The sequence below is a fragment of the Euprymna scolopes genome, chromosome 45 (genome assembly GCF_053919585.1).
Source record: "Euprymna scolopes isolate OS-2025 chromosome 45, ASM5391958v1, whole genome shotgun sequence".
NCBI classification, from domain to species: Eukaryota; Metazoa; Mollusca; class Cephalopoda; order Sepiida; family Sepiolidae; genus Euprymna; species Euprymna scolopes.
In genome coordinates this window covers 40,066,455-40,091,454 of record NC_136526.1, presented here as the reverse complement: position 1 = coordinate 40,091,454, position 25,000 = coordinate 40,066,455, and the positions used below count along the sequence as shown (strand labels likewise).

General features: G+C 36.4%; 1 protein-coding gene across 1 annotated transcript in view; it reads left to right on the top strand.

Annotated features, from left to right (window-relative positions):
• Positions 1-25,000, top strand: part of LOC145269174 (uncharacterized) — a 273,418-nt gene that overhangs the window by 103,952 nt on the left and 144,466 nt on the right. The window contains exons 16-20 of the mRNA XM_080124782.1: positions 2,672-2,834; positions 4,536-4,977; positions 20,758-21,372; positions 21,424-21,972; positions 22,054-22,387. Coding sequence (XP_079980908.1) covers positions 2,672-2,834; positions 4,536-4,977; positions 20,758-21,372; positions 21,424-21,972; positions 22,054-22,387 — 2,103 coding nt within the window. The remainder of the gene's footprint in view (positions 1-2,671; positions 2,835-4,535; positions 4,978-20,757; positions 21,373-21,423; positions 21,973-22,053; positions 22,388-25,000) is intronic.

Here is a 25,000-nt window from a genome sequence, read left to right as displayed (position 1 = left end):
TGAATTCACAACACTTGCATACATACAAGCTTTCATTTGAATTCACAACACTCGCATACATACAAGCTTTCATTTGAATTCACAACACTGGCATACATACAAGCTTTCATTTGAATTCACAACACTCGCATACATACAAGCTTTCATTTGAATTCACAACACTCGCATACATACAAGCTTTCATTTGAATTCACAACACTCGCATACATACAAGCTTTCATTTGAATTCACAACACTCGCATACATACAAGCTTTCATTTGAATTCACAACACTCGCATACATACAAGCTTTCATTTGAATTCACAACACTATCATACATACAAGCTTTCATTTGAATTCACAACACTTGCATACATACAAGCTTTCATTTGAATTCACAACACTCGCATACATACAAGCTTTCATTTGAATTCACAGCACTCGCATACATACAAGCTTTCATTTGAATTCACAACACTCGCATACATACAAGCTTTCATTTGAATTCACAACACTTGCATACATACAAGCTTTCATTTGAATTCACAACACTCGCATACATACAAGCTTTCATTTGAATTCACAACACTCGCATACATACAAGCTTTCATTTGAATTCACAACACTCGCATACATACAAGCTTTCATTTGAATTCACAACACTTGCATACATACAAGCTTTCATTTGAATTCACAACACTCGCATACATACAAGCTTTCATTTAAATTCACAACACTTGCATACATACAAGCTTTCATTTAAATTCACAACACTTGCATACATACAAGCTTTCATTTAAATTCACAACGATCGCATACATACAACCTCTTCATTTGAATTCACATTAGTTCTCGATGTTATATTTTTTTAAGTAATTAACACTTTAAAATAGACATTCTATTACAAAATTATGCATGACATGTCAACGAAAATAATATTTCAAACTAAAGCATGACGGACACACTCGACAATTCCATTTCAACTTTAAGCGTGACGTAAAATGAAAATGCCATTTCGAACATAAGCGTGACAGACCAATGAAAATTCACTTTTAAGCGAAAACATGAGAGACCGACAAAAATTCTATTTCAAACTTAAGTATCAAAGGTAAACGAAAATAATATTTCAAACGTATGGATGACAGATCGACGAAATCGAATTTCAAACTTAAGCATGACGTAAAATGAAATTGTTATTTCAAACTTAAGCATGACAGACCAACAAAAATCCAATTTCAAATTCTACTTAAAACATGAAAATTACTGACTAATCAAAAATAATATGTTTTAAATTTAAACATGACAGACCATTCAACATAATATTCAAACATGAACATTACAGACTAATAAAAATAATATTTTTCAAACTTAAACATGACAAACCAAGAAAATATTATTTCAAACATAAAAATTATTTACTAATGAAAATAATATTTTTTAAACTAAAGAATGACAAACCAATAAAAATATTATTTCAAATATGAGAATTACAGACTAATGAAAATAATATGTTTTAAACTTAAGCATGAAAAGCCAACGAAAATATTATTTCAAACATGAAAATTACAGAATAATGGAAAAAATACTTAAAACAATTTAAGCATGACAGACTAACGAAAATGCTATTTTAAACACGCATGACTAGCAAACAGAAATGCAATTTCGAATTTAAGCCTCACAGTTCAACCAACACATTATTTCAAACTTAAGCATGACATACCCACGAAAATATTATTTAAAACTTACAAATGAGATAGCAAGAGAAATATTATTTCAAACATGAGAATTACAGACTAATGGAAATAATATTTTAAAACTTAAGCATGATAGACCGACTAAAATGCTATTCCAAATTTAAGTATATCATAAAATGAAAACACCAGCTTTAAACAGATTTTTTTTTATTGAAGTATACTTATTTATAGATATTTTTGTTATTATTTATTGTTAAAAAAATAAATGAAATATGTTTTAACAGGAATAATGGATAGAAAAAGACAGACAGACTAAAAAAATAATATTATAAATTATAGCAATACTTAAGAAATAATTTTATATTTTTTAAAAATAAATATATTAAAAAAATAGATGAAATATGTTTTAACAGGAATAATTGATAGAAACAGACAGACAGACTAAAAAAATAATATTATAAATTATAACAATACTTAAGAAGTAATTTTATATATTTTTTAAAATAAATATATTTAAAAAAATAGATGAAATATGTTTTCACAGGAATAATTGATAGAAACAGACAGACAGACTAAAATAATAATATTATAAATTATAACAATACTTAAGAAATGAGTTTATATTTTTTTTTATAAATATATTAAAAAAATAAATGAAATATGTTTTAGCAGGAATAATTGATAGAAACAAACAGACAGACTAAAATAATAATATTATAAATTATAACAATACTTAAGAAGTAATTTTATATTTTTTTAAAATAAATATATTAAAAAAAATGGATGAAATATGTTTTAACAGGAATAATTGATAGAAACAGACAGACAGACTAAAAGAATAATATTATAAATTATAACAATATTTAAGAAATAATTTTATATTTTTTGTGAAAATATGCTTTATTAGGCGATAATATTGTTGATTCGATAAATTATAAGTTATATTGATTTTATAACACTTTGCATTTTGACAATACGTTTTTTTATTTGTTTTCAGGTTCTGTATGGGCGTGGTCTATGCCATTTGCTTTGCATGTCTTTTAGTGAAGGCTGTGGATAACTGGCGTTCCAGCGATGCAATTTATGACAATAAGAAATACAAGCGACTTACAAGTAGTCTGTCGCTTGTTCTCATGGCAATCGGCATCATCTTAATGCAGGTAATATGACCATCAAGTTTTTTCTTTTTACGGAAGAGGAGGAGCTTAAATTTTTTAATGATGTCCTTCAAATCATATGATTGGTCGGCGATGATCACGTGTTAAGTATGAGTGCGTGTGTGTGTATGAGATTGATAGGTAAATAGATAGATAGACAGATAGATAGAGATAGATAAATATATATATATCTTTTGATATAAACAGACAGACAGACTAAAAGAATAATATTATAAATTATAACAATATTTAAGAAATAATTTTATTATATATATATATATATATATATATATATATATATATATAGAGAGAGAGAGAGAGAGAGAGCGAGAAAGTACGTCAATGAGTGCGTGTGTGTATGATATATATTATATGGTTAAAATTTTATAACAATTGGTTAAAAAGAATCTGTATTTTCAAACCAATAAATCATACCCAAATTTGCCTACATGTGTAAATATAAAGTCATGCAGACCAGCTTCAGTTTAGCTGCTTCGGTTTTCCTCCCTGTGACCTTGCCAGGCCACTAATATATATATATATATATATATATATATACATACATATATATATATATATATATATATATATATATATAATTATTTCCACCGCTAACAACGTCGCAGCCTACAAGACCCATGAAAGCCAACGAACCGGAAGCCCAAGACTCGAGTTTAGCCCTCATTTGGGTTCATCAGTTAGACATATCCGAACCCGGGATTTTAAACCCGAGCCTATTGCATGCAAGGCAAGCACTCTGGCAACTACTAAACTTGAGTCTTGTTTTGTATATATATATATATATATATATATATATATATATATATATATATATATGAGAGCTCCTTAAACAATTGCAAATTGTGTTGAGAGCTCTTTCTGCCTACAGAGCAAAGGCTTACACATCTTAATACACAAAGCCTAAAAAATATTCAGTAAATGTTTAGAGCGAGCCTTGTGCACGATACCAAAAAGACCATTCGAATAGGCATCTTCGCACAATTTATTGTCGAGCAAATGTTGCCCGATCGCCGACTCATGAATCAGTGAGTGCCCGGATGTGCTAAGTAAACATTCGGGCGTATTACTTAAACGCCCGGATGTGCTCGTCGATACGTTCTTATTGGGCATGCACGACTTCCAAAATCGTGCAGGTATATGCTGAGCCAGTTTGACCCCAAGGCGCTGAACAGTTCGACCCACATAGTCCACTGTGGGTAGAAGATCTTTCTGAAAAGCCGGGAAAGCCTTCTTGGTATCAAATACCACACGGGGTTGCACTGCATAGTAACAGCCGGAAACCGCAGATCTGATCCTATCAGAGAAACCTTTACTGATAGATCGAATGAAAGAAAGCTTTAAATATACTGGACATATAGGTGGCCCGAAGAAAATGTCAGTGACCATTTTCGTATGGGTACTTTTATCGAAATTACATACATAAAACTCTAGTCCGCACTGTCAATATCTTCAACAGAGAGAGAGAGAGAGAGAGAGAGAGAGAGAGAGAGAGAGAGAGAGAGAGAGAGAGAGAGAGAGAGAGAGAGAGAACTTACAGATCATGAATGCATAAGTTTAGTCATCATAGCAATGCAATTTGCAATCTTCTCTAATCGATTCGGGCAAAAAATAGGAGGCATTACACTTGGAACATCCCTCATAACATCTTTTTATTCAAATATATTTTAATCTTTTTCAATGCAGGTTATAATTCCAGTCGAATGGTTATTGGCAGTACGGCCTGGTTCAGTTGACCTCAACCCTAATCCAGCGATGACCCCGCTGCATGACTACTCATGGTGTACGCCGGTCGGCTCCTATGACACAGGACTCGCCCTCTCGTTCATCTTCATCATTATTTTGGATCTGATCACCATCCTCTTCGGTGCGCTTGCCTGGGATAATCAGAAGAACTGCTTTGAGTGCCGATGGATTGTCATCGCCTGTCTCTGCACATGCGGCTGCTTCCTGGTTTGGATGATCGTGTCGACGGTGGCCAACCCAGTATTTCGTGATCCAGCTGTGGCCATTGGCAACCTCATAAACGCCACAGCGCTGCTGATACTCATCCCATTGAGGAAGGTCATACTCCTGATCAGCGTAAACAGGACTGAGAGTATGGAGCGAGTCGACATGACACACCCAGGTAAGACATATCTTTTTGCTTACGAAACTGGGTAGGGTAATGACGGGTGGGTGGAACAGATAAGGATTCAGACGGATTTTTATCTTTGGCCCCCAAAATCAACAAGGATTAGACCATTCCTGAATGGTCCTGTCTCTCTTGATTTTGCGGTGGGTGTAAAGTTCTGTGCACTTCTAGGAGGTTCACCTTCCCAAGCTTTGCCTTCTCTCTTTGAGAAGGGGTTAGTTAATTGCTAATCAGCTGAGGCGCCCTTACCGGAGAATGCCAACGGGCCTGTTCAGGCACTTATTGCAAGTCAGGGTTCTCCATCCATGCGGGCACTTTACTTTCCGACCCTGGTGTCTAAGTTTTTGCAATTCGAGAATCCTTCAAATGTATTGAGATTTAATTTTTGATTTTTCCAATGATCAAATGTTTTTTCAACCTTTCATTTCTATTAGGCGACATAAGAAACTGCTTTTTCTGCTACTTCTTGAATGATTAATCAAAACGAAATTTTTTATTTCTATTGGACAACATCAGAAAACGGTATCTTGCTCCTGCTGATTCTTCAACTTTATATCCTTTTCCAGTATCTTTTTTTTTTCAAGAACTGCAGACTTGTGGAATTCTTTCAGTCGACTCTTTTTCTCCTGCCTGGGTACTTTTTAAGACTAAGGCCAGTAGGAATCTCTTGTCTTTGTGATATTTATTTTCAGTTTTGTTAGCTGTTTGCATCAAGTGGCTTCTTGCATTGCATGGAGCGATTTCCATTAAAACAAGTGAAGCATGCATGGTCACTCGTGAATGCATAGTGAATGAGGCATAAAAAATGACCAATTTCTGCATTTGCACCCCCCCATTAAGCCCCCAAAGTCCCAAGAGGACGTCAAATCTTAGTGAAAAAGAAAAAAACGGTGCAGTTTTAGACCTTATCATATATAATTTGCAAAAAAAAAAAAAAATGACTAAGTCCATGATTTGCACCCTCCATTTAACCCCCAAAATTCCCAAGGTCTTAACATATTTAAATTTAAGTTCAAAATTTCTAATAGATAGACATACACTGATAAATTTTTGACAAATATGGTAAAATAGTCCCAAAAATGGAGTGCTTTTATTAGCCCTAAAAGAGCCCCTGGGGCACACCCAAGAGTTATCGCAAAGTATAGACAAACAAAATCATATAGAAATCAGTTAGTTACAACTTTTCAGAAAGTTTTATAAAAATCCAAGTCATCAATGTTTTTTTAATAAGCACAAAAGTGTCAATTTTAGCCATTTTAACCCGAAAGACACCCATGGGGGAGCAACTGGAGTTTTCCCGGAAAATCCGTTCTTTTACTTTTTTTACTTTTATTATGTTTAATGTTTGTGCAAAATTTCAAAAAAAAAAATGCAAGGCGTAATTATTGAGAAAAGTGCGGACAGCCGAACCAACGAATGGACGAACGGTTTCTGGTCAGTTATTTAACCAATTTTGGTGTATTTGTTTTTTAGTCGACCTTGCAATCTTTTCTTTTCCGATTAAGGTTTTGAAGGATTTATCGATTTATCGATTTAATGTGTTTTCTCTATCCATCCACATCTCAATACGTTCATCTTGTATGGGTTCTCATTTACTTTCATCCCGCCTTCCTTCTTGTTTCTTCTCGGTCATTAACTCCTGCTAATGCTGTCCTTGTTTCTTTGTGCACATCTATAATATAATATACGCATATTTATATGCCGACATCGATTTCTTGTTTAATTATAGCTAAACATTTTGGAGATCTTCCGAAATTACTTAATGATAGTAGCGAAATAGCAACGAACTGTAAGCAGAGAATTAGGATAACTATAGATAAAAAAAAAAAAAGAATTAAGATATAATAAATCAATCGATAAAAATCTAAACAAAACTAATAAAGTAAATATAAAAAAGTAAATTATCTATTCATCAGGTGTTAAAATGAGATCATCTATTAATTTGAATTACTTACAAATAGGGTGCGCCAAAAATTGACGTAAAAATGTTGTCAGACAAAGGAGCAGTCAGGTCTTTGGTTGAGAGGAGCTCGGCCATTGGTCAATGAAAATAATAGCATCAGGAGAAGTAATGGTGACAATGAATCGGCTTGGTTAATTTGTTTAACCCCCACTTAAATATACAGAGAAGACGTTGCGAGCCTGTCTGTGCTCTATCGTCATTTACACGGCAAGTGTTCGTCTGAGCTTCAATCTATTGCCCCCCATGTCAAGCTATCACAAACACTCGCCTAGCTACAACTATTATCAGCAATACCATCCACTGTCTACCTGTGTATAAATATAAACGCAAATTCAATGAACAGAGCTTTTTTCCTAGAAAGGCTCGCCTGTAGAACTGTGTTCCTCTGGCTTCTTTCCAGCTGATATGGTGATCTTCAAGTCTAATGTAAACAAGTTCTTGTTGTGTCGCCACTCTAAATAATCCATTTCTACCCATTTCCACCATTAATACGCTGTTGTCTTAGTGATAAGCGTATACTTATTAACGCTTATTCTCGAGTGGCTTCGGATCTTCCTGTCATGATTGCAATTATGAATTTTTTTACCCCGCATACAATTATTATTATTTTTTTATTTTTATTTATTTTTATTTTTCATTTTTTTTTGTTGTTGTCGTCGTCGTCGTCGTCGTCGTCGTCGTCGTCGGCACATTGAACTTTTTTATTTGGTTGGGATTGATATATAAATATTAATATTTATGTTAGATTAAAGTTTACATAATTTTTTATCTACTGCCTGATTTGAAATATATATATATATATATATATATATATATATATATATATATATATATATATAAAAAAATAAATCATGATAGTTTTTTTTTTATCCGTGTTAGAAGCGTTGACTGAAATTTGAATTTTAAAATAAAATACGTATGGAATACGTTTGAAGCCAAAGTACTAAAACGCGAAATTATTAAAATAAACAAATGTTTATATTTAAGATAAAACTCCCTCGTCAGTCCTTTATATGTTTTTTTTTCTATTCTCCCACCATGATGTTAAGTTGAAGAAAGTTGAACAAAGAGCCCACGTGATGTATTCGCCTGGTTGCGCAGTTTGAAAATCAGAGTAGTCTTTTTTTTTACCCGTGTTAGAAGCGTTGACTATATATGTATATATATTTCTCAATATATATGTATTTTTTTTATAGATGGTCAGTACAGCAGACCAGCAAGTTACATGGAACCATCGTATATAGAGAAGAGTAACTGGTGATGAATTCAGGTAAGCTTGATTTGTTAAATCTTGAATTAAATTACGGCAATATCCCCTAAAGTTTAACCTGTTTATTCAATTCAAGATTTAAAAGAAAAAAAAAAAAGGTTACACTTTGGAGGAAGTTGCCGCATATACTTGTGCAATAAATAAAGTGTAGTATCTGTTCTGATACTCCGCTTAATCTTTTATCTCCTTGGTCAATAAAGGAGAACTCTTTTGAAACTCAGGCAAATTTGATTCTTTGTCGCAATACAGATAGTCCCTTTTTAGGGGGCTAGAATTTATACACATTAAAAACAGGCCTTATACCTTTGCGATCTTTTAATGTCAATGTTTTAATTAACAACTGTAAAAGAACCCCTTTTACAGTTTAGTCGAGAACAGAGACCATTTGAACGTTCACTTCTCCCTTATATACAAAATATGAATCGCCAATCCAACCCGTATAAACACACATATATATATATATATATATATATATATATATATATATATATATATATACTTATTTTTTTACTATAATAATTAAATACCTGCAGACACTAGTGTTTCATCCTTTCGGGAATCTTCAGGGCAGGGTGTCACGATTAATACCAGTCGAACGATTTGAACCCCGCAACACGAGACATCTCTGGCTCGATTAGCGAAGACCGTATCAATTCGGCTACCATTAACCGCGTGGAATAACGTTGAATTCAAACATTTTAATTTTAAATGTTCATTTACGTCAATCAGACAGTGATCTAATCGTTATACGATGATCTATGCATAAGAGCTAAATTGACCGACTTTAATTCAACTGAAAGTGCTCAATTTCTTAAAGGGTCTGTCATAATTATTTTTTTACTATAATAATTACATACCTAAATATATATATATATATATATATATATATATATATATATATATATATATATATATATACATTTACATATGTTTATCCGTTCTTTTATTTTTGAAATTGTTGCCTATGATGAAAATGATTAATATCCTTAGGTGTAGTCAAACGGAACTTCACGTCAACCCGGGCAATGCTGGGTACCCATGCTAGTATATATATATATATATATATATATATATATATATATATATATATATATATATATAATTATTTTTAAACTATAATAATTAAATACCTACAGACACTAGTGTTTCCTCCTTTCGGGAATCTTCAGTGCAGGGTGTCACGAATAATACCAGTCGAACGATTCGAACCCCGCATCTCTGGCTCGATTAGCGAAGACCTAATCCATTCGGCTACCATTGACCGCGTGAAATAACGTTGAATTTAAATATCTTAATTTTAAATGTTTATTTACGTCAGCAAGACAGTGATCTAATCGTTATACGATGATCTATGCATAAGAGCGTAATTGACTGACTTTAATTCAACTGAAAGTGCTCAACGATAAGAAACGAATTTATTAAAGGGCTGTCATAATTATTTTTTTACTATAATAATTATATATATATATATATATATATATATATATATATATATATATATATAACATTTATGATTCACGGTCTTTACAATAATAGGGGACGGATACAGTTCTATTTTGGGAGGGTTGACATCAGCCAATAGGGGGACATACCTTATCCATCCGCGTTGATCTTTGATGAATCCTTGGAAAAACTGCAAATGAAAATTCGTACAACCCGAAGTTTTGGTTGTATTTACAGCAACTTTATTTACCGATGTTTTCACATTAGAAAGCTGTACGCTGGTCTTAGATTTTGACATCTTTACTATCGACATTTGTCCGACAGTCTCCTCTGCTCGGAGCCATTACGGTCAATGGACCGTCTCTTTCCCTCTGAGTGCCAACTGCGCCTGTCAACACTGACAGCCAACTCTGAGTAATTTCTACGTGTCTCTAAAAAAGAAAAACCCATCTTCCCCTCTTTATGACGTCGTAAACACTTATCGACACACGACCATCGTCTGATCTCTGCCACGTAGTTATCATGGTGTTTATTTTTACTTATCCAATTCCCTTTTCCCAAATATAAGATAGAATTGTTTTAATGCAAAAATACCCTGATAATCGGCCATGAGCTGGCTTCCCGGTATTTTCTACGAGCCAATAATGTAACAGTTCCACAATATACAATATATGAATCGCCTAACCTGAATCACTTGATTATTGAGGATGTCGTTATTTGTATTATTTGGATTCATCGGACTATAGTTCTCACCTTGAGTGTGATTTTCACAACGTTTCGGTCGATGTAACCTCCGACCTTTTTCAGGTGTATTTTGTCGAACTCGAGAATGTTTTTGTCGAACTCAGGAATTTGGACGGAATTTCGAGCGGAACGTTTTATTTACTTCACGAGGGTAGCATGCTCTTGTTCCGTCAGCCATGGCTGGATAGAGGTCCTAAGTAATTCGCAATTGTATTTTTTGGTCGCCCCCACTGAGGATTGAACATTCAACCTTTAGGAGAATATGACTTTTTACAATTGATTTTTCCAAGTACTCTAACCACTGCGCCACGTGGCCTTACGGACAATTCTGGTATGAATTTTAGGACCCTTAAACCTATTTTATTTCTAGTAAATATCACAATTTATAACTATATATATATATATATATATATATATATATATATATATATATATATATATATATATATATAGTTAGTACTCTAACCACTGCGCCGTGAGTTCTTGTGGAAGGTTGAAGGTTTAATCCTCAACGTGGGCGACCAAAACATATACCCGTGAAGTAAATAAGGGTTCTGCTCGAGATTCTGTCCAAATTCGTTGGAGTTCGACAGAAACATTCCCGAGTTCGACAAGATACGCTTGAAGAAGGTCGGAGGTTACATCAACCGAAACGTTGTGAAAATCACACTGAAGATAAGAATAGTGGTCCGATGAATCCAAATAATACGGATAATCAATCCTCATCACAAAAATTCAGAAACGAAGATATTGTTGTTAGCGGAAGTTGAATGTATGCACATTGTGAATAGATATACTTGGAAAATATTTCGTTAACTAAAGGTTCTCTGACGTCACATAGTTCAAACGGAGGTTGCTTAAAGCGGTCCCAATTCCTATATTTGAGACCTATCTGAATCTCATTTTTACGCACATTCTCTGTGAATAATCAGCTTCGTTTATATAATACGAATATAATATGAACAAATAATACTTGTCTACAGGAAAAATAATACTTGCCTACAGGATGTCAAGTGACCAAAACGATTATTATTATGATCGTTATTGATGTTGGGAAAATAGAATGTTTAGAAAATTTGTATCGGGAATGCAAACGAGGAATGTTAACTTGATAGAATGGAATTTTTCTGAAAATTATGATTTTATTTGGAAGAGGAATTTGGAACCAAGAGGCCAGTGTGGGTATAATAACAAACGGATTATGTGACAACCATTGGATGATGATGTAATAAATTAAAAAGATAGTTTAAGATATAGATGTGGGGTTTAGTTAGTTGAAAACGACCGTCGAGTGTTGGCTTTTGACTGGATAGGCAATCCACTCGATACAAGTTGTGAGGGTGGAGCGTCAAGGGTTAGACAACGGTAAAATTGCAATCCAGACAGAATAATTGAAGAATAAAAGATTATGAAATCATCAACTTTATCCGGCGTTGTTAAAAGAAGAAGAGGAAAAAGAAGAAGAAGAAGAAGGAGAAGAAGAAGAAATTACACGACGTATTTTTGTATATGTAAAACACCGAGACACACACACACACACACACACACACACACACACACACACACACACACACACACACACACACACAGATACAAACGAAACGTTATATACACCCGAACGTGTTTTGTTATGCATACATGTAAAGACACTGCATAATATTTCATATATATATATATATATATATATATATATATATATATATATATATATATATATATATATATATATACACGATTTACACCCCCATATTATAAAGACAAATATGCAACACAAAGAAATTAAAAAACAAAAACAAAAAAAAAACGCCTGTCTGAAGATATTGGCTTCCTGAGATGAAATGCACCTAACATTGATGCTTTTTATTTTTCTATTTCCTTTTTGGAAAACTTGATTATGTTCTGCAAAACCAAAACCAAAAACAACAACCCACCTTCCCCCCCCCCTTTTCCGTCTTGCCATTTCCCTTTTCTCGTTCTATCTCCCAGTACTTCCTGACTAGTTTCCTAACTTAAAATGTACCAAACATTAATTCTGTAACCCTTTTCCCTCTCCCAACATTAATACTGTAACCCTTTTCTCTCTCCCATTGCAAAACTCATTCAAGTTCTGCAGGCCAGGGAACAAAAACGATAAAATCCACCATAAAACAACCAAACCAAACACTGCAAACTAGCGATTGAAGATACAAAGAACTTGAAGAATAAAAACCTTCTACAAAATAACTGGATACAACATGAATACTATTTCCAAAATAAATGAATTCGGCAGTAAACAACCGAAAAAATACCGTAAAACAAAGAAAAAACAAAACAAAATAAAAAAAAAACAAAAAAAACAACAAACAAACAAAAAAACAACAAACGGAAGACAATTCCACAGGCGTGCAGAAGCTTTGATCATGGAATCTATGTTTAGGTTTAGGCACAGATAAAGAGTGGGGGGGGGGGATTATTGATAATGTTTTCAGCTAGACGAGTGTTTCTTGTGAAAGTTTGGCGAGGGGGGACCATAGATTGAAGCTCAGTCGAACACTTTCCATGAAAATAACGATAAAGCAAAGACAAACTCGCAACATCTCTTCTGTGAGATAGAGGTTGCAGCGAAGAGAAAAGGACATCTCCCACCAGGCCACGAAGTCTATTTTGAACCCTATTAAGGCAGGATAAGACTTTTCTAGCAGCTCCTGCCCAGATGTGGCAACAGTATTCCATCCTTGGACGTATCTGGCTCTTATATAGATAGAGAATTGCATCAGCAGTGAGATATCTACTGGATCGATAGAATGATCTCACCATTTTTCCAGCGGCCTTGGATTTGATGTACGTATTCCATTTAAGATCAGGAGTAAAGGTCAAGCCTAGAAGCTTGTCAAAACTTGTCTGCAGTGTTTATTCCAAACAGGTGTTATATGCTAGTCGATTGGTTAGGGGTGTCGACTGTTTTCTAAATTATCGTTTCGATCCCGGGTTAGGGCAGCTGTTTGTCAAGCGACACTAAAGAGTGGTTATACAGGGAAACCCTATCACTTCCGCCCTTCTTTTGTAATAAATCTTCATTGGGATAACTTCTCCATTATTGGTTTTAACGCCCCATTCCCCCTTTTTTTTGCATCCAACTCAAGTACAACACATCTTAGTAAATTAAATGAACCTTTTTTTTCTAAGTAAAAACATCTTAGTAAAGTAAATTTAACCTTTTTTTTCTACCCATTTCTCTTGCAGGAAAACATGGACTATGGACACTTGCGGCGCTTCCTCTTTATACGAAATTAAATAAACTGCGACGATCATCATCAGTGATAAACTGCAATCCCTCTGAATATAACAATACAAAAAAAAAAACAAAACAAAAATACAAAAACATAATCAACTGAGCATTTGGGTCTCAGGCGATATAGTAGTTCCACGAGTAAAAACCAATGGCAACAACAAAAATTAAATAACGAAGGTGATTACGTTAAGTTTACATAAAAAAATTGAACTCCCTCCTAAAACTTGAACTTTGATTAAAAAAAAATATAATCTGAAAATGTGGTGCTTAATCGGTAATAATCCGAAATATTTGTGAGAAAAAAATTGAATTACAAAAAAAAGGTAGTAGGAGGGGGAGGTTAATGTGTCGTACGTATCCGCCATTTTGTTTTTTTTTAATCGAAATAAAATCTTCTTTAAAAACATCCTGTTTATTATTAATACAAAAACAAACAAAGAAACTTTTAAAACTTAATTTTTAAAATGTATATTTTGTCAAGAAAATAAAAATACGTTTACATTTATATATATATTTTGCTTTCATTGATTTCAAACATTGGCGTGCAGAGATCTGGTGGTGCGGGCACTGGCGTAGTACACACGTTTACACACAGGACCCACACGTTGTAGACTCAGTCGCAAAGGAGACGAAGATTAGGAAAGAGAAAAAACTTCAACTGTTATTTTTTCTTGTTGTACGACATTTATTTCTTCATTCTCCTGTTTTTGGTGTGACGTCCCTTACGTGATCGTCTTCTCGAACGTACTCTCGATCGTCATCCACGTCTCTGATGTGATCTTTTTCTCGAACGCGCTCCTTCCTTTTTTACAGTCTTCCTTTTCCTTACCGTGGTGTCATTTTGCTAATGGGTCGGTATTTGCATATAGCCGTTCACACTATGTTACACTGGCAATTCTTTGTCTGCCGAACCAAAGAGACACTCATCTTAGTCGTGTTGAACAGTTCCCAGTCGAACGTATATCCCCATCAGGGAAGTGACAACATTAGGTTTTTGCAGTTCTTGCAGTGAGATGTCGAGGTCCTCCTATAAACAGCACCTGGTATCTGTATGATACAGGTCGGACTCAACGATACTTGATTTAACTTTTGTGATCTAACGAGAACTGGTGTGTCAACCTGGCCATGTCGTATGATTATGTCAACCAGAATCACTAAAGTATAAGTCCTAGTACTGAAGAACTGAAAAAACATACATAAAAGCTGATATTTTGAATATGACTGGATGTCTTTAATTTGGATTCCTCAGGCCACTACTGTGTCGCTCCGTCCCTTTGCACACGTTGAGTTGAACAAACTTTCTTTATCTCGCCCTCTTCCTTCTCTTCTTCCTTTCTTTCCTTTTCTCTCTGTGGGATAAACATTTATGTCCTCCTACATACAGCGCCTAGTATTTGAATCTAACGTCTTCTTATTTGTCTCTTCCCCTCTCTTTCTCTGATCTTCTGGGATCTGTCTATCTATGTATCTATCTATCTATGTATCTATCTATCTGTCTATCTATCTATCTATCTATCTATCTATCTATCTATCTATCTATCTTGGCGCACATTGAGTTAAACAAACTCTCTCTCTCTTCTCTCCTTCCTCTCTTTCCTTCTCTTTCTGTGAGATAAACGTTTATGTCCTCCTACATACAGCACTTGGTATTTGAATCTAACGTCTCTCTCCTTATTTATCGCTTCCCTTCTCTTTCTCTGACCTTCTGGAATCTATCTATCTATCTTGGCGCACATTGAGTTGAACAAACTCTCCCTATTCTCTCCCCCCCCCCCATTTTCTTTCATCTCTGTGAGATAGTCGTTTATGCCCTTACGTATTTTTATCATTCACGTAGAAATGCGAGCGCCTGATCATTCCGTGTCTCTCTTCTTTGACCGAAGACCATCGTCGATGCACACGTTGTCTATTTGTGGCAGAAGCAAATTGTTGAAAATAAAAGCCACCAGACATTATTGTCTTATTGGAAGCAGGCAATTAACTCGACAAATATCAGGCCAAGAAGACGACAGGTTTATTGAGTCGCACGACAATTTCGCGTTACATTTTATTACGCACTAGTTAGTTCCTATTTACAATGCCTCCCCACGGGACAGAGTTAGACACCAGGGTCGTTTTTTAACGTGGAGAAAAGGAACAAAAATAAAAATTGTCTCAGTCGTGAAGGATTTCTCCTCCACTGACAGAGAACAAGAAATTGAAGTGCAGCATCTGAAGAACAGATACTACACTGTGATCTTGTCCCGAAGAAAGAGAAAGAGAGAGAAAGAGAGATAGAGAAAGAGAGATAGAGAAAGAGAGAGTATCTGGTAGAGAGAGAGAGATAGATAGATAGATAGAGAGAGAGAGAAAGAGAAAGAGAGAGAAAGAGAGATAGAGAAAGAGATAGAGAAAGAGAGATAGAGAAAGAGAGAGAGTGTGTGATAGAGAGATAGATAGATAGATAGAGAGAGAGATAGAGAAAGAGAGAGAGTGTGTGATAGAGAGAAAGATAGATAGATAGATAGAGAGAGATAGAGAAAGAGAGAGAGAGATAGAGAAAGAGAGAGAAAGAGAGATAGAGAAAGAGAGAGAGTGTGTGATAGAGAGATAGATAGATAGAGAGAGAGAGAGAGAGAGAGAGAAAGAGATAGAGAAAGAGAGAGAAAGAGAGATAGAGAAAGAGAGAGAGTGTGTGATAGACAGATAGATAGATAGATAGAGAGATAGAGAAAGAGATAGAGAGAGATAGATAGATAGATAGATAGAGAGAGAGAGAGAGAGAGAGAGAGAGAGAGAGAGAGAAAGAGAGTATAAAGTGTCAAGCTTTTTAGATTACTAGCTTATTGTCTATCGCAATTTGGTCTCTTGGTTGCCTCAATATCAAGACTAAGAACTATTCCATTCTCAAGATTCTCTCATGGGCAGTTTTTTTCAGTATATAATTTTAGTATTACTTGTAAGTATATTTTATATTTCTGCTGATTTTAATTTTTTGTTGTGGGAGATGTACTATTGACTGAAAGAGAGAGTTGTTGTGGGAGTTGTACTATTGACTGAAAGAGAGAGTTGTTGTGGGAGTTGAACTATTGACTGAAAGAGAGAGTTGTTGTGGGAGTTGTACTATTGACTGAAAGAGAGAGTTGTTGTGGGAGTTGTACTATTGACTGAAAGAGAGAGTTGTTGTGGGAGTTGTACTATTGACTGAAAGAGAGAGTTGTTGTGGGAGTTGCACTATTGACTGAAAGAGAGAGTTGTTGTGGGAGTTGCACTATTGACTGAAAGAGAGAGTTGTTGTGAGAGTTGCACTATTGACTGAAAGAGAGAGTTGTTGTGGGAGTTGCACTATTGACTGAAAGAGAGAGTTGTTGTGGGAGTTGTACTATTGACTGAAAGAGAGAGTTGTTGTGGGAGTTGCACTATTGACTGAAAGAGAGAGTTGTTGTGGGAGTTGTACTATTGACTGAAAGAGAGAGTTGTTGTGGGAGTTGCACTATTGACTGAAAGAGAGAGTTGTTGTGGGAGTTGTACTATTGGCTGAAAGAGAGAGTTGTTGTGGGAGTTGTACTATTGACTGAAAGAGAGAGTTGTCGTCGTGTGGCCGATGCATGTACTCTATGAATCTTTAGATTGGGGTTGAAGACATTCTTCAAATAGACATGAGAATCCACATATTGCATTTGTTTGGTTTATTGCGTTGTTAATAGTGTTATTGTTTTTAATTATTCGTTTAAAAGTTTTAAATTTAGTATAGTATATTATTAGTTTATTTTTTTTTCTTTTGTTTGATGGGTTTAGCGTATTTTTTAATTAAATTGGTTATTATCGTTTCGTAACTTACCATGGATCTGGTTTCTACAATATAACTTAATAGTTCACTTAACTTAAAAGTTCAGCCGTCGCAGATGGGTCTTATAAGTAAGGTCACGAAAATCTGTATCGCTCGCTCTAGATGCGGAATGTGACGAACCAGGTAGGGGGATGACACTTGAAGGAAAAAGAGAAGATAAAAAAAGGAAAAGGAAAAAACAAACAAACAAACAAACAAACAAAAAAACAGATGCTGATTCGAAAGGTATGCTTGACAAGAACACGATGCACCCCCCCCCTCGGAAGCCAGCCGGCCTACCTGTTGATTTTAAAGAAGAGTTACGACGACACAACAGCGGTTTGTAAATGACACGAGGGCTTGAAATTCGAAAAATCTAAAGAATATCGAGTTCCTGTTATAAATACGTGTAGGCGACTTGTGCGTGAAACCGATCGAAATAATTTTTTTTTCTGTTACCGAAAAAGTTTCAAAGTTTTATTTTCTATGCTAAATAAAAGTAAATAGATGCAAGTAAATCTCTTACAGATAAAGGTAAATATTTACAATAAACAAAATGACAAAAAGTATTGTTTAGGATAATTACAAAAAATAAATGGCAAATGTAACGAATCACGTAATTACACTGTCTGAGTAGGTCCACGTTAAGAACAAAGAAATAAGCATTATATTGAACAGGAATTGTCTCAGTCGAAGAAAGTGAGTTAACGAGGAAACTCGTTTGGCAGAAGTCGTCACCTTTGAGTCGAGTGACCTTAGAGAACGCTGCCGCGAATATGTGAGAAAAACTGTCGAAGAGGTTGTCACTCCAGGAAACCCACAGAACCGTGAAGTCTGAAAATGAAAGTTACAGTTAAAATTTAAAAAAACAAAAAAACGTTGTCTAATGTTAATATTCCATGCAAGTCTTTATTTCAGCGTCCACAAGTACCAACTGCCGGCATTCGAAGGAAACTCTGAGACTGTATAAGGTATGTCCCCTTTGTCTGTGCGCCACGCTGATAAGGATATGTTTATACATACATTTTGTTAAATGTTAAAACGTGTAAAAAGCCCGCACACACTTCTACACCCACACACAGTCAATGACAAGCTGAAAACACTATTTAATAAATACATCTGCGCAGATTTATGTCTGTGTATACACCATTACACGATACAGCTTGGGTAACAATGCGCACATGAACTATTTATTCAGTGTACGGCATAATCACGTTGACGCACCGGTTCTCGTTAAATCACAACAGTTAAACAATGTTGAGCCTGGTCACCCAGATGGGTGACCGATTTGGGAATACTTGAGTTGTGACCAATTTGGGAACATTAGGCGCTTATGTAGGAAGCGTCGACACCTCCCTGTAAGAGTTGCAAAAAAAAAAAAATAAAAAAAAAAAATAACGTCGTCATTTCCCCTACCGACTGAGGATCGCTTGTGGATTTCATACATATTTCATACTCCCATGAAACTTCCTCCTTCGGAGGAAGCTGCTTAAATCAGCTTTAGGGTTAGTGCCGCAGTTTCATTTCATTTTTTATATTTATTTAGTACACATTGAAAAAGATCACTAAAGCGCGTATCTTCATCGTATATATTACTCTCAATACGCGGTAGCAGATACAGCTGGCTCTCAATACACGGCAGGAGACACATCTCTCATCTACCAACTCATTTCAACATCGACTAGATTTCGAAGTGGTCAGCACCTCTCTAGCCTTAATCTTATGTTTACCTACTCCCCCAGATCGGTATCTGAACTTCGCGTTCTGGCTCCAATGAGAAAGATTACTATGCGGGTTTTGCCGCTGCATAACTTTTTGTCTACGACACTACTCCAAATTTGGCAACGGAGAATGTACTTGACTACCACCTACCAAGTCATATTCAATGTTATAAACTCCTGATGATGGATTTAGTAGAAAATCTCTGCATCTTCAAATATACCATTATTCAGCTTACGGATCTGGCAGTTCTAATGAAGCAACCTAAAGAACAGACGCATAGACCTTGGCTCGCCAGAAGAGTAAATCAAGAAAGTGTTGTGCGAGATCGCCCGGAAGCGTTCGGGGTGTAGAGGTTCTAAAGGAACAAGGCAGTGTATATTGAACTTCGCCCATGTTAAAGTCAACAGTCACTGTTGCATACGAGTGTATATTTTTATACGCGTGTTCGAAGTATTGTTGTGTTTATCAAATAAATGGCAAATTCTTTTTATCAAGTTAGTGTTAATTCGATAATTCAACGTGTGGTTGGAGCATAGAGAGATGAGGGAGGCGGCACACGATAGATCGAGTCGTACAATGCGTCTCTCAGCTTGCAACTCGACAAGATTTTTTTTCAAGAACTATTTCTTTTTATTAAAACCCCGTTCCTATGAATCAATTGTTCTTCATTGTTTATGGTGACATTTTCTTCTGTAAAAATTTGGGTTGATATTTTTTTATTCACTTGCTCTCTCGGGTCATCTGACGATGCCCGGATGTTTGTTACTTGTATTCTCATATTATTTGGATTTTTCAAACTACAGTTTTCATCTTGAGTGTCATTTTCACATTTTGATCGATGCAACCTCCGATCTTCTTCAGGTGTAACTTGAATGCTTCTGTCGAATTTGGGAATCTGGACAAAATTTTCAACCGAACCTGAAGAAGGTCGCACGTTACATCGACCGAACCGTTGTGAAAATGATACTCGATATGAGAACAGTAGTCCGAAGAATCCAAAAAATACGAATAACCAATCCTCATCTCAGAAATTCAGAAACATTGCATTCTCATGTATCCTTGTTTCGGCGTTGCTCCCCATCATTATTCAACAGTCGTTTGAAATATCTAAATTGTTAAACTAAAAGATTATAGGGCCCTCTATGTGAACAATATTATCCAACAATACAGTATAATTTGCTGAGATCTTTTCCAAGATCTAAAAACTGACGATGACTAAGAAGCCGTGACTTTTTTTTTTTAAACCGATGCACAGTTTAATTCCGTTTCGATCAATTATGGTAAATGACATTGGTTCAGATGGTCTGAATTAAAAAATATTAAAAAATACTCCAAGCACTTTCTCCATTAATCGTTGGCTCCTCACTTTTCTTAAAACTAGACAAAACTTCCACGAGCAAAGTTTCTTTTCTCTGCAGAACACAATAACGTGAGGTTGTAACGCTGTTGTTCTTTCTAACTGACCGACACGTCAACCAGCTCTTAATCCGCGGCAGAAGACACAGCTGGCTCTCAGTTCACGGCAATAGACATTGTTTACTCTCAATACACAGAAGCAGACACAGCTGATTCTCAATTCACGGCAACAGACACAGCTGATTCTCAATTCACGGCAACAGACACAGCTGGTTCTCAATTCACGGCACCAGACACAGCTGGTTCTCAATTCACGGCAACAGACACAGCTGGTTCTCAATTCACGGCAACAGACACAGCTATCTCTCAATTCACGGCAGCAGACACAGCTGATTCTCAATTCACGGCAACAGAAACAGCTGGTCCTCAATTCACGGCAACAGACACAGCTGGTTCTCAATTCACGGCAACAGACACAGCTGTCTCTCAATTCACGCCAACGGACACAGCTGGTTCTCAATTCACGGCAACAGACACAGCTGGTTCTCAATTCACGGTAATAGACACAGCTGGCTCTAAATTCACGGCAACAGACACAGCTGGTTCTCAATTCACGGCAACAGACACAGCTGGTTCTCAATTCGAGGCAACAGACACAGCTGGTTCTCAATTAACGGCAACAGACACGGCTGGTTCTCAATTCACGGCAACAGACACAGCTGGCTCCCAATTCACGGCAACAGACACAGCTGATTCTCAATTCACGGCACCAGACACAGCTGATTCTCAATTCACGGCAACAGACACGGCTGGTTCTCAATTCACGGCAACAGACACAGCTGTCTCTTAATTCACGGCAACAGACACAGTCGGTTCTCAATTCACGGCACCAGACACAGCTGTCTCTAAATTCACGGCAACAGACACAGCTGGCTCTCAATTCACGGCAACAGACACGGCTGGTTCTCAATTCACGGCAACAGACACAGCTGGCTCCCAATTCACGGCAACAGAGACAGCTGGTTCTCACTTCACGGCAACAGACACAGCTGGTTCTCAATTCACGGCAGCAGATACAGCTGGCTCCCAATTCACGGCAACAGACACGGCTGGTTCTCAATTCACGGCACCAGACAAAGCTGGTTCTAAATTCACGGCAACAGACACAGCTGGCTCTCAATTCACGGCAACAGACACAGCTGGCTCTCAATTAACGGCAACAGACACGGCTGGTTCTCAATTCACGGCACCAGACACAGCTGGTTCTCAATTCACGGCAACAGACACAGCTGATTCTCAATTCACGGCAACAGACACAGCTGGTTCTCAATTCACGGCAACAGACACAGTTGGTTCTCAATTCACGGCAACAGACACAGCTGGCTCTCAATTCACGGCAACAGACACAGCTGGTTCTTAATTCACGGCAACAGACACAGCTGGTTCTTAATTCACGGCAACAGACACAGCTGGCTCTCAATTCAGGGCAACAGACACAGCTGGTTCTCAATTCACGGCAACAGACACAGCTGGCTCTCAATTCACGGCAACAGACACGGCTGGTTCTCAATTCACGGCAACAGACACGGCTATCTCTCAATTCACGGCACCAGACACAGCTGGTTCTCAATTCACGGCAACAGACACAGCTGGCTCTCAATTCACGGCAACAGACACAGCTGGTTCTCAATTCACGGCAACAGACACAGCTGGTTCTCAATTCACGGCAACAGACAATGCTTACTCTCAATATACGACAGGTGACACAACTGACTCTCAATACACAGTACCAGACAGCTTCCAGACTGGTCAGCCAGCTTTCAAAAGGTAAGAAAAAGAGACTCACGTTGTGTGCTCGTCGAATTCAACTTCCCAATCGCCAACTTCTTCTCAACTTTAAACTGGTGACATCCATGAAGACTAGCGAATAGCGACTATTTTTTCGTCTTCAAGATGGGTAACAGAGAAAACCCAGTTTCATTCACTTCTGTGCTTCTGTAAAGTCTTTGAGACTCTTCTTAAGTCAGCCATGAAGATCACAGTATAAATCTCGCAAAATCAACATGAGTTCGTACCGTAGAAACCTGGCTTCACAAACCAAGAGGAGCTCATCGGTTTTTCAGCCCCTCCCCCCCAAAAAAATAAAACAAAAAACAAAGGATGGAAACTTATGACGATATAAGAGAAAAGAAGGAAAAGAATATGATCGGACATTCTGGTTCGAGTCTCAAGGGTTTCTTACAAACTCGCGTCTACATTATAATTCAATGAAAGCAGAAAGTGGATTTTGGGTTTACATCGACAGCCGCGTAACACTCGCTTCTCTTATTCTGTCCTTTAATCCTCAAATTTCAGGGTGATGTTTCTGACAAAGAAGGAAAATTGCTGTTTTTTTTTGGATCAGAATATATCTAACACTTATCGTCGGCAAGTTTAAAACCTTGAAGTAGTATTCTTTTTGGCTCCTTATGGTAAATAATAAAACCGGCAAAGGCTGCTATAAACAAGAATGAGAAAACTCCCGGAGGATGCAAGCGAGAGAAAGTGGCCCAGATTCCGACCTATGATTTAGACTTATGCAATCGTAATAAAAACAAATGGTTAGGAAAAGGACAGTCGTCTAGGTCAAAGACGCACGCTACGAATCTGTCTATCTTCGCCACTCCACCACTCTCTCTCTCTTTGACCGCCACACATTGATTGTCAAATAAAATTTGTTTTTATAAACAAAAAGGATTTGTCATTTATTTGATAAACACAGCAATACTTCGGCTGCGTGTTGGTGTAATTAAATACCGTAGAAATAGAGGAGATTGATAAAACCGATTAATAGAAACGACTATATACTCGAACGCACGTAAAACACGACTAGCTGTCTTTTATACATACATTTACATATATACACATGTATTTAACACTTACATCAAGTGGCTTCATGTCTGTCTAGGGCGATTTCAATAAAACTAATCTGATTATGACGGAATGGACCATTAAAATGATGCATGATGGCGATTCAGCTATTATTGTCTTTTTTAATGTGCCAAGACCATTGGTTCGCTGAACCAAGCCTGTTTTACAAGCTATAGTTATGTTTGTCTTATTACAAGAATTCCCTAGCCCATTTATTTGATAAAATCAAAAGTTAAACCGTTAAGATTTTTGGCCATGTCAATAGATCAATCACTGGCTTTGAAGGTATGGCACAAGGCAAAAGAGGCAGAGTAAAGCCAAGGAGACGATGGAGAGTTGGGCGTCCATCAACCAACTTGCCCTGGATCGGAAGGAATGGCGAAAAATAAGTCACGTGGGTTCTCAATCCGCACCAGGCGGAAGATGCGACTCATGATGATGACAAGAATACCAGTATTTTTGTCGATGTTTCTTCTTCGTCTACCAAAAGTAATGACGAGGTATATGATATATCAAGGATTTAAAAGACCACATCTATATAAGCGTATGAATTAAAAAAAAATCATATATTATATATAGATGTGCACAATTGATAATTGTCATTTTGATTTACTTTGCCAATAAATTTGATTTAATATATATCTGCAACTATATATATCTATATCTATATATCTATATCTACACAGACAGGCACACACACATACATATGCCTATAATGGTTTTACCGATTGGTTTCCTAGATGTAAATCCAATGAAGCTCACGTGATTATTAAAGAGTGCTCAATGCAGGACAGAGCTGGTATATAGTCTGTTTTGTATACAAACATTATTGGTCACATATGTAACCAATAATGTTTGTATAAAAAACAGACTATATATAAAAGCACAATCACGTTGACACACCGGTTTCGACCAGATCACCAAAGTTAAGCAACGATGAACCTGGCCAGTACCAGGTGGGTGACAATTTAGGAAGTCTAGGTGCCTTATATATCGCGCTGAGTCGCAGAAACTTCCAGGTTGGTATCTGGGGGGGGGGCATTAATTCACTGGGAGAGATGCACCCCCAGTCTTCATTAAGACATGTATCTAGGAGAAGGAAACTGATGTAAAAACCTGCGATTTACTGTGTACTCTGTCTTGTGGCAGTCGTCTGCACCGACAAAGGTTAGCAGTAACAGCAAAAGAAATGTGGTTGGTTCTACACAAAGCCTTCACCACTATAAACAAATCATATGTGTGGATTTCCGAGCAACTTGGTTGTTGTGACGAAACCTTATACGTCGAAATCGACGAGAGAGTCCATAATCTTCTATAATATAAATCTCACCTGTCTGTTTATGTTTAAATGTATGTATGTATGTATGTATGTATGTATGTATGCCTAAAACTTTAGACAGAGGAGACAGATTTTCACAAGATTGGTATCGTTTTGAAGATTGACCCTTCGGACGACAAATTTCGCCGATATTTTCAAAAGTCATTCTCTCTTTTAGATTGATTAGCCTTAATTTAAACCTTCGCCACTTC